The sequence below is a fragment of the Lipotes vexillifer genome, unplaced genomic scaffold (genome assembly GCF_000442215.2).
Source record: "Lipotes vexillifer unplaced genomic scaffold, Lipotes_vexillifer_v1.1 scaffold1350, whole genome shotgun sequence".
Taxonomy (NCBI): Eukaryota; Metazoa; Chordata; class Mammalia; order Artiodactyla; family Lipotidae; genus Lipotes; species Lipotes vexillifer.
In genome coordinates this window covers 517,842-531,944 of record NW_006799035.1, presented here as the reverse complement: position 1 = coordinate 531,944, position 14,103 = coordinate 517,842, and the positions used below count along the sequence as shown (strand labels likewise).

The 14,103-nt window shown below is 33.1% G+C and overlaps 1 protein-coding gene across 4 annotated transcripts in view; it reads left to right on the top strand.

The window, feature by feature from the left end:
* COL11A1 (collagen type XI alpha 1 chain) overlaps positions 1–14,103 on the top strand; it is a 197,853-nt gene that overhangs the window by 123,856 nt on the left and 59,894 nt on the right. For all 4 annotated transcript variants that reach the window (XM_007471378.1, XM_007471380.1, XM_007471381.1 and 1 more), the window contains 5 exons: positions 178–231; positions 4,622–4,675; positions 7,355–7,462; positions 7,856–7,945; positions 8,203–8,256. In XM_007471378.1, the coding sequence (XP_007471440.1) occupies positions 178–231; positions 4,622–4,675; positions 7,355–7,462; positions 7,856–7,945; positions 8,203–8,256 (360 nt within the window). The remainder of the gene's footprint in view (positions 1–177; positions 232–4,621; positions 4,676–7,354; positions 7,463–7,855; positions 7,946–8,202; positions 8,257–14,103) is intronic.

The window sequence follows — 14,103 nt, the reverse complement described above, 5'->3', positions numbered from 1 at the left end:
CCAAAAAAAAAAAAAAAAAAAAAGATATAGACAAATTCTACCACCGTATATGAAGTCAATAGAACATCAAAATAAGATATCTAATGAAGATATAAGAAAATTGCCTAGCATGTATTTAGATTGTAAATAATTCAAGAAATATTTATGACGTTCAATGTTTAATATTTGTGATTTCAGGGACCACCTGGAAAGGATGGCCTGCCAGGACACCCTGGGCAACGTGGAGAGACTGTAAGTGACCCCAGTCTTCTGATTCAAATTTTCTAACTCAAGCACTTCATCATTTCACAGAAAGATACTTTATTATTAACAAGTCAATTACCAGGTTAAGGACAATGGTGAAATTAATTCCATTTAATCTTTTAAAAATATATTTGAAATACATAAATAGACCTATGTTTGTATCTAAACATTTAAATAAATATACTTGAGGACATGGATGTTACTTGATTTTCCTTACTTTCAATAACAACACTTTAGGGATAAGCTGATGGAAAAGACCTCATTGTCTTTTGGATACCTCCACAAGGTTGTCAGCCTTGACCCTTTCACATAAGTCTTTGTTACAGATATATTCCACCCTACCCTTTCACCTTTCCACTCTCTAAAGGAGACACATTACAATAAACTGTGCAGATAGTATATTCTTCTATCCAGAATTAAGGGATGAAATATTTCCTGTTGTTGGAACTGCAAGGCTGTAATTGGTCGAGAACTATGCCAAATGCATTCTCCCTCTCAAGTAGGAAAATGGAAACGGAAAAAAATGTAACTTAAATGATGGGGAATATAACATTAAATACATTCTCTGAACAACTTATGTGTATAACAGTGGTGGACAGCGGGGAAACTGGCAGCTCAACTGTGGTTCAAGAATCCTGGCGGTTTTGTTTATTTATTCTGCCACTGTTAACAAAACTTTGTATCTGACTGTTGCAGTGGGATGGTAGTCTAATAAGAAATCATCATGGATTAGCATGTTTCCTTGGAATCAATTCTTGGTTCCTAACACTGATTAATTTTATCCAGATTTCTTAAGGAAACCACAACACAGACTACCTTTGACTGTGTGGCTCAAAATTATCTTAGGGTATTCTGCCAGCATGAACACACCTGTTTTGCTCACCAAGTGACAATCCTTAGTGTAATGACTTCTTAGTTTTAGTCAGATTGTAAACTTCAAAGTCTTGGATTACAAAAGCAAAATCAAGAATGATTTTAGTGAGACCAAAGAGTAAAATTGTTTGGGTTTCCTCTTGGGAAAGACATCTCCATGATGAGCAAGAAATAAAGTCTCTAAAGGATAATCCACATTCAAATTTGCTAATACATTCTCATTCAAATATTGCAGTCAATCATTTTTAACTAAGTCATGGTATAGCTTCTTGGGAATACCTCTCAAATATTTCCAAAATGTCTTTTGAGGAAGGGGTACCTAGAGAATTATCATTATAAAATCCCTTTTGACGTTAATTTAATCAAGAGCTTCTGCTTCTATCCAAAATAAGCATATTATATATAACCTTTAAAGTTAAAGTGGAAAACTAGCATATTAACTAATGTTTCTAGGATGGATATTCTCATCTAGTAGTTTCTTGTTCTAGTAGTTTCTTGTAAACAACAACTAGAATTATGTCTGGAAAATTGTATTCCTGATTTCAAATCCACTTTAAGAACAATAGTGAGTCACCCTATCACCAGGAACCTTTCTTTCTCACCTTGTTCTGTGTTGACTGTGATTCAAAAGATTGTCTTGTCCAAGAGTCAGAATTTAGGGCATCTATATTTTGATATATATGTTTCCTTTTTTAAAGAAGAAAGTATTTTATTATATTTGAGATTTGTCCCCATTCAGAAATCCTTGAATTGAAGGTTCATTCTGACATCTTACAATTTAAAGCTTTTCAAGACCACTAGGAATAATTAGAGATAGTCTTTATTATACTGAAACAACCCACGTTTGTCTCAGAAACACAGTGCCAAATCATGCTTTGACTGTAGAGGTGATCAGAATAGGAGTTCCATTTTTATTACTCATGTATCAAATTAACTTCTGTTTTTCGGGATTTTGGAAAACATAATTTAACTTATTATCCTAAAATTAAATGGCAAGGAAAGTCTTATTACATGACAGTATCAGAACAATCGCACTTCATTCTGATCTATAAAAGTTTTCTTGTACATAGTTCATTTGTAAGATCCTCAGTGTCAGATTTATAAGATACTTGCAAAACTGAATGTTTTGAATGAGCAGGCGTATGGTCAATGCTGTTTTCCAGCTCCTTCCAAATCTGTTTCTCACTCAGAGGTACTAGCACCCTCTTAGAACATATGAGTACAAGTCTGGGTGGCAAATTTTTCACAGAATTTCCTCAGTTAAGCATTTATTTTTAATTAGTTAATTTTCATAATTAATTATTATTGTGATCAATTTCATCTGCTATTCTTGCTCTCACAGTTACTAAGGAAAAAACTTTATAAGACTAATTTTTTTAAAGTCCTGACTGCACTTACATCTTTATGTCAAACTCTGTGATTAGAAATTGGGCAAAAGGTGATCCAGACAGAGGGAAAAGATTATGCAACCATGTGGTGCATGGTTGTTTAGGGAAAGTTGAGATTGTGTAGACTTGGTAATGGATATTTCATGACATATGCTTAGCAATGAGTTGAATAGATTTGCTTTTGTGGCATGATAACAAGTGGACAGGTGAGTGAACCTGACTTGAAAAACTGTAGTGGTCAAGGAAAGAGGCGAGTATAGTTCAAATAAGACAGGTCTGTCTACTGGAGAGAGAAGAAGCTGTATTGCGAGTTTCTGAGATGACATGGTAGTATTAAATGACTGAGCTTGAGGACCTGAGGAAAGTCTGGGATCTGAAGTCACTTTGTTAATAAAGGGAGAGAACAGAGGTGGAAAGTCAAAGGAGAGGATTCATTTAGTGAGAACAATTTTGAGAATGTTAAGCTGAGGAAAAAGCATAAGAAGGCATTGATAACAGTTGTGATCATGGAAGTTATTGAGATCATCTAAGGAGTAGCTAGGATGTGGGACTAAATGCTGTAAACAAATGATAAGAGTAACAGCACTAAGAGCTGTTAGCTCTCAGTGAAAAAGAAAAAAAAATATTATGTATATATATGCTTACATATGTGGGTACAAATTTCCACACCATTAAGTTCCTGAAAAGTTAAAATTAAGCAGTCAAGCTAAGTAAATGCTATAATATATTTCCCTTGAATTGATTCACTTTGCTGTTGTTATTGATAACTCAAGTGGAAACCTGATGGTCTTAAGAATTAATGTATTTTTTTAACAGATCTTTATTGGAGTATAATTGCTTCACAATACTGTGTTAGTTTCTGTTGTACACCAAAGTAAATCAGACATATGCATACATATGTCCCCATATCCCCTCCCTCTTGAGCCTCCCTGCCACCCTCCCTATCCCACCCCTCTAGGTCATCACAAAGCACCGAGCTGATCTCCCTGTGCTATGCTGCTGCTTCCCACATGTCGATGCTACTCTCACTTCGCCCCAGCTTCCCCCTCTCACCCCATGTCCTCAAGTCCAAAAAAAAAAAGAATTAATGTACTTTAAAAATAGGAGAAATTTGTTTTCTTTCCCCATGGCATCAATTGAAATAATTACAGATTCTTTTCCTGCTTTTAAGTTTTGTTTTTATAAATAATGTAATCACAATTATCTGGAAGTTCATGATACAAGTGTGGGGCTAGTTTCTGCTCTTTGCTTTCTAACTTTCTTATTTCCAGTCTGATGTTATAATGAATAAAACTTTTGCAAATACTATTTGCTTTAATTCAGTTCTTTGGCAGGTTTGTCAGTATTTTGAATCTTTATCCAACTGTTAAGTGTCAATTAACTCACATAAGAAGGAAATTTGCTAATCATAATACAGTCATGCAGAATGAATAACCCAGGAGTCTAGAGAAATATAGACACCAGAATATATGCCCAAAGGCCTTGTTTAGTGAGTACATGTGCTCACATCTACTGGATTTTATTCTAATGACTGTATTATATGCAAGGTACATTTGTAAGTATATTCTTTTGGGTTTTAAGAAAGAAGACTGATAAAATGTTGAAATAATGACAAAGCATGCGAAGCTTTATTTTTATATATTTATTTTTATATCTTGTTTATTTTATGAGATTGTTGGAATGCAAGAAAGAGAAATGCATTAATATCACAGACTGTAGATTTATCTCTGTATAAAGAACCAGTGGACTGTTTCAAAGAATGTCTAAATCCTCATTTATTTCATCCATAAACGTTTCTCGATTAAAATTTCTATGTTGTCTGACACAGTGAAAGAGGGCTAAGAACACATTTTTGCTCCAGCTTCATCCCATTTTCTTTTCTTTTTTAAGCTTATTGAAAGTAATCATAGGACTACAGTGTACAATAGGACTACAGTGAAGATGTTAAATTTTCAATATAAAAAGAACTGGAATGTAATAATTCATAGGCATTTAAAAATAAGTATTTTTAGCCAAAAGATGACTTTCTTTTAATGTCAATTATTCAACTGTCTCAGAGAATTTTAATTTATGCCTTGTGTCCTGGATAGCTTTTATAGATTTTTTTTTTACCTTAGGGGTTTCAAGGCAAGACCGGCCCTCCTGGGCCAGGGGGTGTTGTTGGACCACAGGTACGTTCCATTTACTTTATTTTCCTAACAAGATTTATTTTCTTGTTTATATTTTCACCTTTGCTAAGTTGTATAAAATTTGCTCATTTTATTGTGAAAAGTTTTTAATTGAAATTTATGTATTTTTATATTTTGGATGGCATTTAAATATATAATTTGCCTGCATCAAATGAACTTCAGCAAACCATCAGTTAGCTAAAGCGATTTATCAATTGCCTGAATGAATAAAAGAAAAGAATAAAATAAATGACATTAAGTCAGAAAGTTCACAATGAAGGTGACACGAAAGCCTGATCATAGCATCATCTGCTAAAAATGCCACATAATTTTTAAATAGATTGGCCATCATTTTTGGGGGGATTTCAAATTATAAAATGACTTTAGTTTTCTGAGTATAAATTAGATTTAGATGTATAGTATATTAGAAATATAAAGTTTCTAACACAATTCTTCTAAAATGTTAATATTTGCATTATATCACGTTTCTTAAAATTTTTGTCTTCATAACAATGATTTCCATCAGTGATAAAATATTAGTGTGTAATCTTTGAGTATATAGAAATAATGGTGAAGACAAGTAGCTTTTTCAAGGGAGGTGGCAGAAAGAATCTCAAAAATTGATGCAATATCCTGAATTATAGTATTAACTACTTATAGAAAATAATTCACAGGGATAGAAAACAATGTTTTTATTCTGGTGTAGCCTATTGAATGGACACGACACATCTAGTTTACTCAGCTGGAATTTTACCCCTGCTAATAACAAATAATAACAAATTATAGCAAAAGAGCAGTTGACTGAGTGTTTTAATTATTTAATTGCTTTAAGTAGTCTTTTCTCAGCCTACAATTAGCTCTTAATACTTTGTAACTCAATCACACACCACACACACACAGAGAAACGAAAACTGCTCCTTCTTTCTAGGAATATGTGTGATAGAAGCAAATACGAATAATTCTTGGATTGGTTGATCCCTTTTATTTCAGAGATCACTTTTGAGCCAAGGGAATTTCTGTTTGCTACTTTATAAAGAAGAAAACAGTGTGCATGATGCTCTTTTTGCAGACTTCTGTGTGTGCTGAGCCTTCCTTTTAACTGCTTATCAGTTTTAATTTTTTAAAAACCCTCTAAATAATTGTTTTCTTCTTTATTCCAAACAACTTCACGATTTTCTGGGGAAAAATCTAACTGAAAGAATCATTCCTATTATGTTATTAATCTCTGAACAGAAATAGAATTAGGGTCCCAACTAGAATGTAAACATCTTGGGGCTTAACTGAACATTGCAGGTCCTCACGATTTTGAAAATTCATCTCTACCTAATGCAGACATCTGGTTTCTGAGCCCTGTGTTCTTTTTTGTCTCCCTACTTTAAGGCATAAAAATAACAGGTGTGTTATTGAATATGCATCTTCATTGGATTAGTTTTCTTTATTGGTCCTTTTAAGAAAGAAAATTCTATAGCCTATTTCAAATGTAACCATATTTTCATGTTAGGACAAAGGAAGTGATTTAATAGGAGCAATACTGATTGCAATACTTGATACTCCTTTTTTTGTGCAGTCATGTGAATCACCACTCATTTTTATCTCAGTGGTGATAGCCATTAAATTAAGATCAGTTCTACACTCCTTACTATTGAAATTCTGATCAGATGTTTAAGGAAATATTCCTTCAGGGAGAAATGTTTATGCATTAATGATAAGTTGGGGACCTTCAGCAATACATAATTAAAGGAATTTAAACCTAGAAATGTACACTCAAATTCGGGATAGATGTGTTTTTTATCCAAGGCCAAAAAGTAAGAATCTGTTGCATTTTTAGAAAAATAACAGAGAATGATATTCCATAAGCAACTTCAGTAACACATTCCACTGTTTAACAATCTTAGCATCTGGAAACTTTCCCTTTATATATCTTTAAACTTAAATCCTTCATTTTGCTTTTTTCTAAGTGGAGATACAGAGCAACTGGTCACCATTCTCTATTTACACTTGAAATAGCACAACAAACCTGCACCACTCAGGGGACACATAAGTGACCTGACATTTTTCACTTTGGCATTTGCAGCAGTTTAAGGCAGTGGGCTATTTGTTATAGTCTTTGGCCAAAAGGAACTGCCAACCCAAACTCATGATCTTCAGGGTCCCCCTGCCACATTGTCTAGACTTTGTCAAATGAACATAGATTAACAATTGGAAGGTCTCCAATCATGGAAATTCCAAGGAGGACCACTTTGGTTGTTTGGGTTCCAGGGGACCTGAGCTTATTATCAAGCAGTGATTCATTGAGTAGCGGTACCAGTGCCTCATTTACTCCTAAACTCATTTGACACCTAATATAAAAAGAGGGGAGGGTATGAAATTATAGTGAAAAAACAGTTTTTAACAATACTTGGTCTGACTCTGAAACAATCTGGTATCAAATAAAGAAAACAGCTCTTTGAATTTATCTATATATTTCCCTTATACACTCAGATTTTAATAAAGATTACACATAATCTTTCAGACTTCTACCAGGTAATTTACTTTCACTGCTTTATATGCAGTTTTGTAGGACATCATGAAAATAATTGAAAATGATAAAACTTTGTGAAAGGGAGTGATATTTGTTTTGGGTTTATGTTATCTTTGCCAAAAATAAAAGAGCAATCTAATGAGTTTGTTTATCCAATTTAGGGACCAACTGGTGAGACTGGTCCCATAGGTGAACGTGGACATCCTGGTCCTCCTGGCCCTCCTGGGGAGCAAGGTCTTCCCGGTGCTGCAGGAAAAGAAGGTGCAAAGGTACACCATGCTCAAGGAATTTTCTTGGCTGAAAATATCCATTTACTTTTTACTGTAGCTTCTCATTACTTGTCCATAGATTCTCTAAATGCTGGTGTAGTATTTAAATGAATGTCAGAAAGATATGTCAGTAAAATATTCAGTTTATTGTATCTCAAGGCATGACTGGACAATATATAAGAACAGTTAGTTCTATTGACCATAAAACCATCCATTTATATACACTCAACTGTGAATAGTAGTTCATTTTAATGTATATGACATTCCACACAATACTCTCATCATTAAATGGTATTCAGGCTTTACTCACAGTAGTTTAGAGGTAATTACAATTTTGTTTCTGGAAACATGTAGAGTTTACTCTCTATGATGGATGTATATTATGTTCTTTAGGGTGACCCAGGTCCTCAAGGTGTCTCAGGGAAAGACGGACCAGCAGGACTACGTGGTTTTCCAGGTGAAAGAGGACTTTCTGGAGCTCAGGTATAATTAACATATTAATAAAATATGTGAATAAAATTGCTTATTAGAAGCATTTTTTTAGGTCTCAACTAAATAAAGATTCATGAGTAATTAAAGGGAAATATGTAAACATATGCATTGGTTGTCATAATATGTATAGCAATATACATTATTGTCTGGAAACACTTCCTAATATTCTCATTTTATCAATCATACATGTCCTCCTATTTATATTGAATTCACATCAATTCATTTTCTTTGCTTTTCACTTTTCCCAGGGTGCACCTGGACTGAAAGGAGGAGAAGGTCCCCAGGGCCCACCAGGTCCAGTTGTAAGTATGATTATAATAAATAGCTATGCTATCCATGATTGCAAATTACAGCTCTTCTTTCATTACTCTCATGCTGTGACCCCACAGTGTGTGGAAGAGAAAATAAACACATGTCAATCAAATCAGTCAATGCCTAGTTTCTACCAGTTGCATGCTCTAATGAGTGCAGAAACAAAAGAGTTTAGATGATTGAAAATATTTATTTTACCACTGCCGTCAGGAGGTAAAAGGAGCTATCTTGCTTCTTACAATACCTGAGAAAATAAATCATAATTTGTCTGATTCTGAGTACTTGATGAGACTTGAATTTTAACAATGCTCATTAAAAAAATCCCACAAGTGTGAAAGGCATATATCCATTTTGTATATTATCTAGATTGCTTTATTTAGTCAATGTAACCTTATGAAATAATCGGCGAATGAGTAAATATCAGATTTTTATTTACTTGAGATACATATAACCCCCCAGAAAGCATTAGAATACAACCTTCATTTTTTTCCATTAATTTACCTGTACTGTGTGAAGTTACCGATAAGAGCCAAACTACCAATTTTAGTGGTTTCTTCTCATTCTTCATTTTATTTCACCAATCTAAAAAGCTGAAAGTTGCCTTAACTTGCATCTCAACTTCTTTATATAACATATTGAAGTCATACCAGTACCACCTCCAAAATATTTCTTTAATTTGTCCCCTTTTCTTCATTTTCACTACCACCACATTTGTTCGGACTCTTCCTTTCTCTCTTTGTTTAATAGTGTCTTATCTCCTTGACTCTCTTTCTTACCCTCTTCTGTTAGTTTTGCCCACTGATTGTAGAATTATAGCTTAATACACAACCTTAACTCTTCCATTCCTTTGCTTATACATATCTCATGGTTCCACGCTGTCTTTGGAAACCAAACTCCTTATAAGTTTCTTCAAAATCTGATCCCAATCACTATAGTCTATTTTATTTTTCTCAAGGCCTACATTCTAATTCTACCCAATTTAATGCACTGAATTTCTTGCTTATCATACTACCACAATCTTTATACTTTGCAGAGAATATACTTTATACTTTTCTTCTTCTTCCAGGAAACCCCATTTTTCCTTTCTCTATTTGAAAAAAATCCTACTCATCCGTAGAGATCAAGCTTAAATGTTAAAATCTCTATAAGGTCATCTTTGGACAATTTTCTTCCATTTCATATATTAGTGAAATTTCTGTGCTCTTTGTGCTCTTTGTTATGATTTGCATTTTAGAAATTGCATTGGAATATATTTGGTTGTCTGTCTCTTTCATTAGACTGTGAGTTCCTCATGTTACTTTGGTTACATTCACAGCAGAGTGCTGTCAATATAATCATTCGGTATCTACCTATTTAAATTTATCATACATCCTGATCTTGGAGTAAAGTGTATACAGCATCAATAATACTGAAAACATAGCAATATAATCTTTGGCAGATTGATTAACATTATGTTTAATCTGTAGATCATACAAATGTCATTACAATGATTATGGTGGGTATGGATATCTGATAAGGATTTTTTAAAAAGAAAAATAAGACTTTTCAATAACTATATTTGATATTCATAAAATTATATAGAACATTTTAAGATATCCAGATAAGCTAGTGGTGTAGCAAGAGTAGGAAAAAATAGTTGAATAAGACAGAAGTGCTTATTTGAGCATAGATAAAATCTTCAAAATTTTCAGTGCAATGAAATCTATTTATCCAGAACTTCAGGTTCTAAAGTGAATTTTATTTTGGAATATGGATGCATTTTTTAAGATCAATGGTTATTGCATCTGTGAAACCTGAATCATGAGCACAACATTTAAATTGTTTAAAGTTATTTTTTAGGACCCAAGCAAACAATGTTATCTGAGGTCTTTGGACAGTTGAAATCAATATATTTGTAGGGTACATAATATGCCCAGGAGATAGAGATATACTTTAATAGAATATTACTCAACAATTATCCAGTTACATGTGAAAGAACATAGTAAATATGATCAAAAAGATCTAATATTTATTCATTTAGCATCAAGAACTGTTTATTTGGCAATTACTACTTATTTCCCTGTATACAATTAAGCTCCACAGAAGATATACCTCTAAAAGACTTAAAATAAGGGAAAAAATTTTGAAAAGAAACACGCCAAAGACGAAATAGCACTATACGACAGTCAGTGATTAAATGCCTAATGATATACAAACAACAAATATTAATTATTCAAGGACAGGGGAAATAGAAGAGAAATCAGTAAAAGGGTCATGCAGGAGGTGGCCCTTGAACTTGGTTTCAAAAAGTATAGAGGATTACAAAATCATTAAGATCTAGAGAATGATACTAGGAAAGGGATAAGGTGTTTAGGGAACATCTGGTCTTACCAAAGTGTGACACCTTGGGAGAGGGACTAAAATGTGATGAATTCTTGCTAGGATCCAGGTTCTCTGCTATGTATTTACATAATATAATGCTAAAGCAGAAATATAATGTGCCATATGATTATTGAAGCTTTAAAATGCCAAGTTGAAGTAATTTGAAGGTTTGAAGTTTTTGGAGTAAATGGAGTAAAAAAAAATTAAAGTTTTTTGGAGCAAACAAATTTAATAAAGTTTTAAGGAAAAAATTATCATTAGTGTATAATACATAGCAGAGATGGGAGAGACTCATTGAGCATAAAAGTTCAGTGATCAATGTCATAATATGAGTGAGCCAATGATAGTGCAGTGGGAAGTCAAAGGCCAGTGCAGATGGAACAAACACTAGGAATGTAGGATTTATTACTAAGATTGGATATGGGCAGTGAGGAAAGATGAAAACTGAATGATGACTTCAAGCTTGTGTCCTTGGGGGATTGACAATTTAGTGATGCCTGGTCAGTTTTACCCGGTCAGGAACAACGACAAACACAAAACACTCTCACACGTAAAGCTCAAAGCCTCTTAGTAGTCACAAAAGATTTTAAAAGGCGTTTATACTTTGCTAATAGAAATGCTCCACCGATGCTGACTGTGAGTTTATTTATTTGGAATTAGAATCTATTCTTACAATAAATTAACATACCCGATTCAGTAGGCATCAACCAATTAAAATTCTTCCTCAAAGTTGTTGGAAAAGGAACCACTAAAAGGAAAGACATCATCCACATTTATTAGTTCTTTATGCTATTACTGTAATTGCTATAAAATATAATAAAGAGGTTCATGATGATGACTCCCACTCCGTAACAAATGCTAAACAAGCCTCAGTTTACTCCAGTTAAAGCAATTACATGCATGTGAAATTTGATTTTGAAATTTTTTAATTCCAAATTACCAAGATTAAAACAAAAGTTGTTGATTTTCTAGATGTAAACTATAATTTATTCAGAAAATTTGTTCATGTTAATTCTCATTTTTTGAGGTTAAAGACTTAGGGGGATTATCTTGCAACTGAGAGTAAAAACAAAGAATAAGGGGTGCTGACTTCTTTGGCAAGAAAGATAACATGTTCCATTTTGCAATGTTGATCAAAGATGTGACATCGAAATATCAGAGGAAAACATCTGCTCAGTTGGTGAGAGACAATGAAATTGTAATGCATAAGGATAAAGGTGTAAGAGTATCCTGTAGAACTCCTGAGTTTGTATCAATCTCATATTAACTTTACCTTAGGGATATTGACCAAGTATTGGTAAGTGCAGGACTAAAATTCACAGGAACAGAGAGGGATAGAGATTCAGCACTTATGCATATGAAGGAAAAAATATTAAAGTGATGAGTTCTCTAAGGAAAAAATGTAAAGAAAGCTGTGGATGGTAAAGGAAGTAGAAAAGGGAAAGGAAATTATTAAGAGTATTTATTCTTTCAACTCATGCTAAGAACTTTATAATTGTTATCTTATTTGATTCTTGCAACCTGGCCCAGTAGATATTATCTTTCCATTTTTAAAGGCAAGGGATCTGAGACTTAGAGAAGGTAACCAACTTGCCCAAGTTCATAGTCCTTTGAAAATGAAACACCACAGCACATTACATAGACCCATTTCCAGACATGTGTATCTCTTACCCTGTAAACATTGGCCTAACATTCTCTCTCTCTCTCCCTCTCTCTCTGTCTCTCTCAGTTGCAGTTTTCCAAGTCTTCTTCATCCTTCTCTATTTTGATGAAAAATTTGTCAAAAGGAAAAGAGTTAGAGGAGCTAATATTACAGCTAACTAGGCTTTAATATTCCTATATGTGCTCTTTATAATCATTCTTAACTTGAATGAATCAAAGATTAAGCTGCTTAAAAGGAGGTACAAGTTGGATCCTTAATGACCATAAATATTTTCCAGTGTACTATTGAATCCTTAACTTTTTTCTTTAGAAAACAATTCTTAAGGAGAGTAGTAGTGCTGTCTTTCTGGAATACTAGAGAAATAATAAATTCCCTCATTGCATTGGACGTCAATGAACTAAATCTAAAAGCAGGGTTTTTATCAACAGTTCTTGCTCACAGTGAGATTTGTAAAGTGTGTACATGTCACAGTTATGCATGTCAAACACTATACTCTTTCAATATATTCTGGTCCATACAAAGCAAAATATATTTAATAGTCATCCATCTATACCTGTGTACATGTATACATTTATAAATATATTTAACATCTATTCTTTTTATTCATAATCTATTCAGTTGGAAACATAGGCCAGACTGTTTGTATCATGTTGTTATGACAGCCTATAGAAGTGGGTTTATTGAACTCTGATAGGTCTAGCTATGACGCCATTGGCTTGCATTTAGAGAAACTATAACGTGTAGAGTTGTATCAACCAAAACTATCTATTTGAGGATATGGGAGATTTGTATGCAAGGCTCCTATTATGCGTATGTATCCTCAGAAGAAATCTCTTACTAGTAATAGCATTAGAAATGTTTGTAGTTTCTTAAGCAGTTAGCTGGGTTTCTTTTTTCTTTTAACAGTTAAAACTTTTAAGTTTCTTTTTTCTTTTAGCAGTTAGCTGGGTTTCTTTCTTTTCTTTTCTTTTTTCTTTTAATTTTACGAAAATTAAATTTCTCTTTTTGTTATGGCTTACGGAAATAATGGAGTCAAATTTGGGACACAGTAGAGAAGATAACTCCTTGCTTTTTGACTGTTTTTGTAACTTTTTGCGTTCAACTCTATACAAAAAGTACATATAATGTACTTTAATATTATCTGCTTTATTTTATTAGAGTTCCTTTTTTAAAATGCAGTACAAGACCTATTGCATTGACTTCATAAACCATCAATGGATCATGACCTGCATTTGGGAAAAGCCTTGGTCTCTAGTATGCATTTTTAGATTACTAATATTGTCAGTCTTATTTTTTGACAATAAAAAAGTTACTTGCTTCTTTACATTTCTTACCTAACATTTCTTATTTATATTATCTTTTATTTATGTCTTCCCTCTAAGCTGCTGTAAGTCTTTTCTTATGGAAAACTATAATTAAATAAATATCTGAATATGCCAGACAATCTATTAAGCTGGAGTTTTGTAGATTCATTAAATGGACATTTCCTGCATAGAGCTTATGGTTTACTGAGGATGATGGATGTGGAATAGATAAAATAACATAGTAAATAATGAGTAATATATTGAAAGATAGAACAAAGAAGTCGAAGTGAAAACAATGTATTTTCCCTAAAGGAATTATGTTGGAGTTAAAGATATAAATAAAAATCAATTTGATCTATGAAAAGCAAGTTTTTTATGGGTTAGACTTAGTTTTGAAGTGTTCATCACTGTTTTAGTCCTTTTAGCAAAGAATTGGTATCTCAATGTCATAGTTCTCTGAAGGTCTAGCTACTCGGAGTGAATGTATATTGAGAAACAGGTGCTCCTGC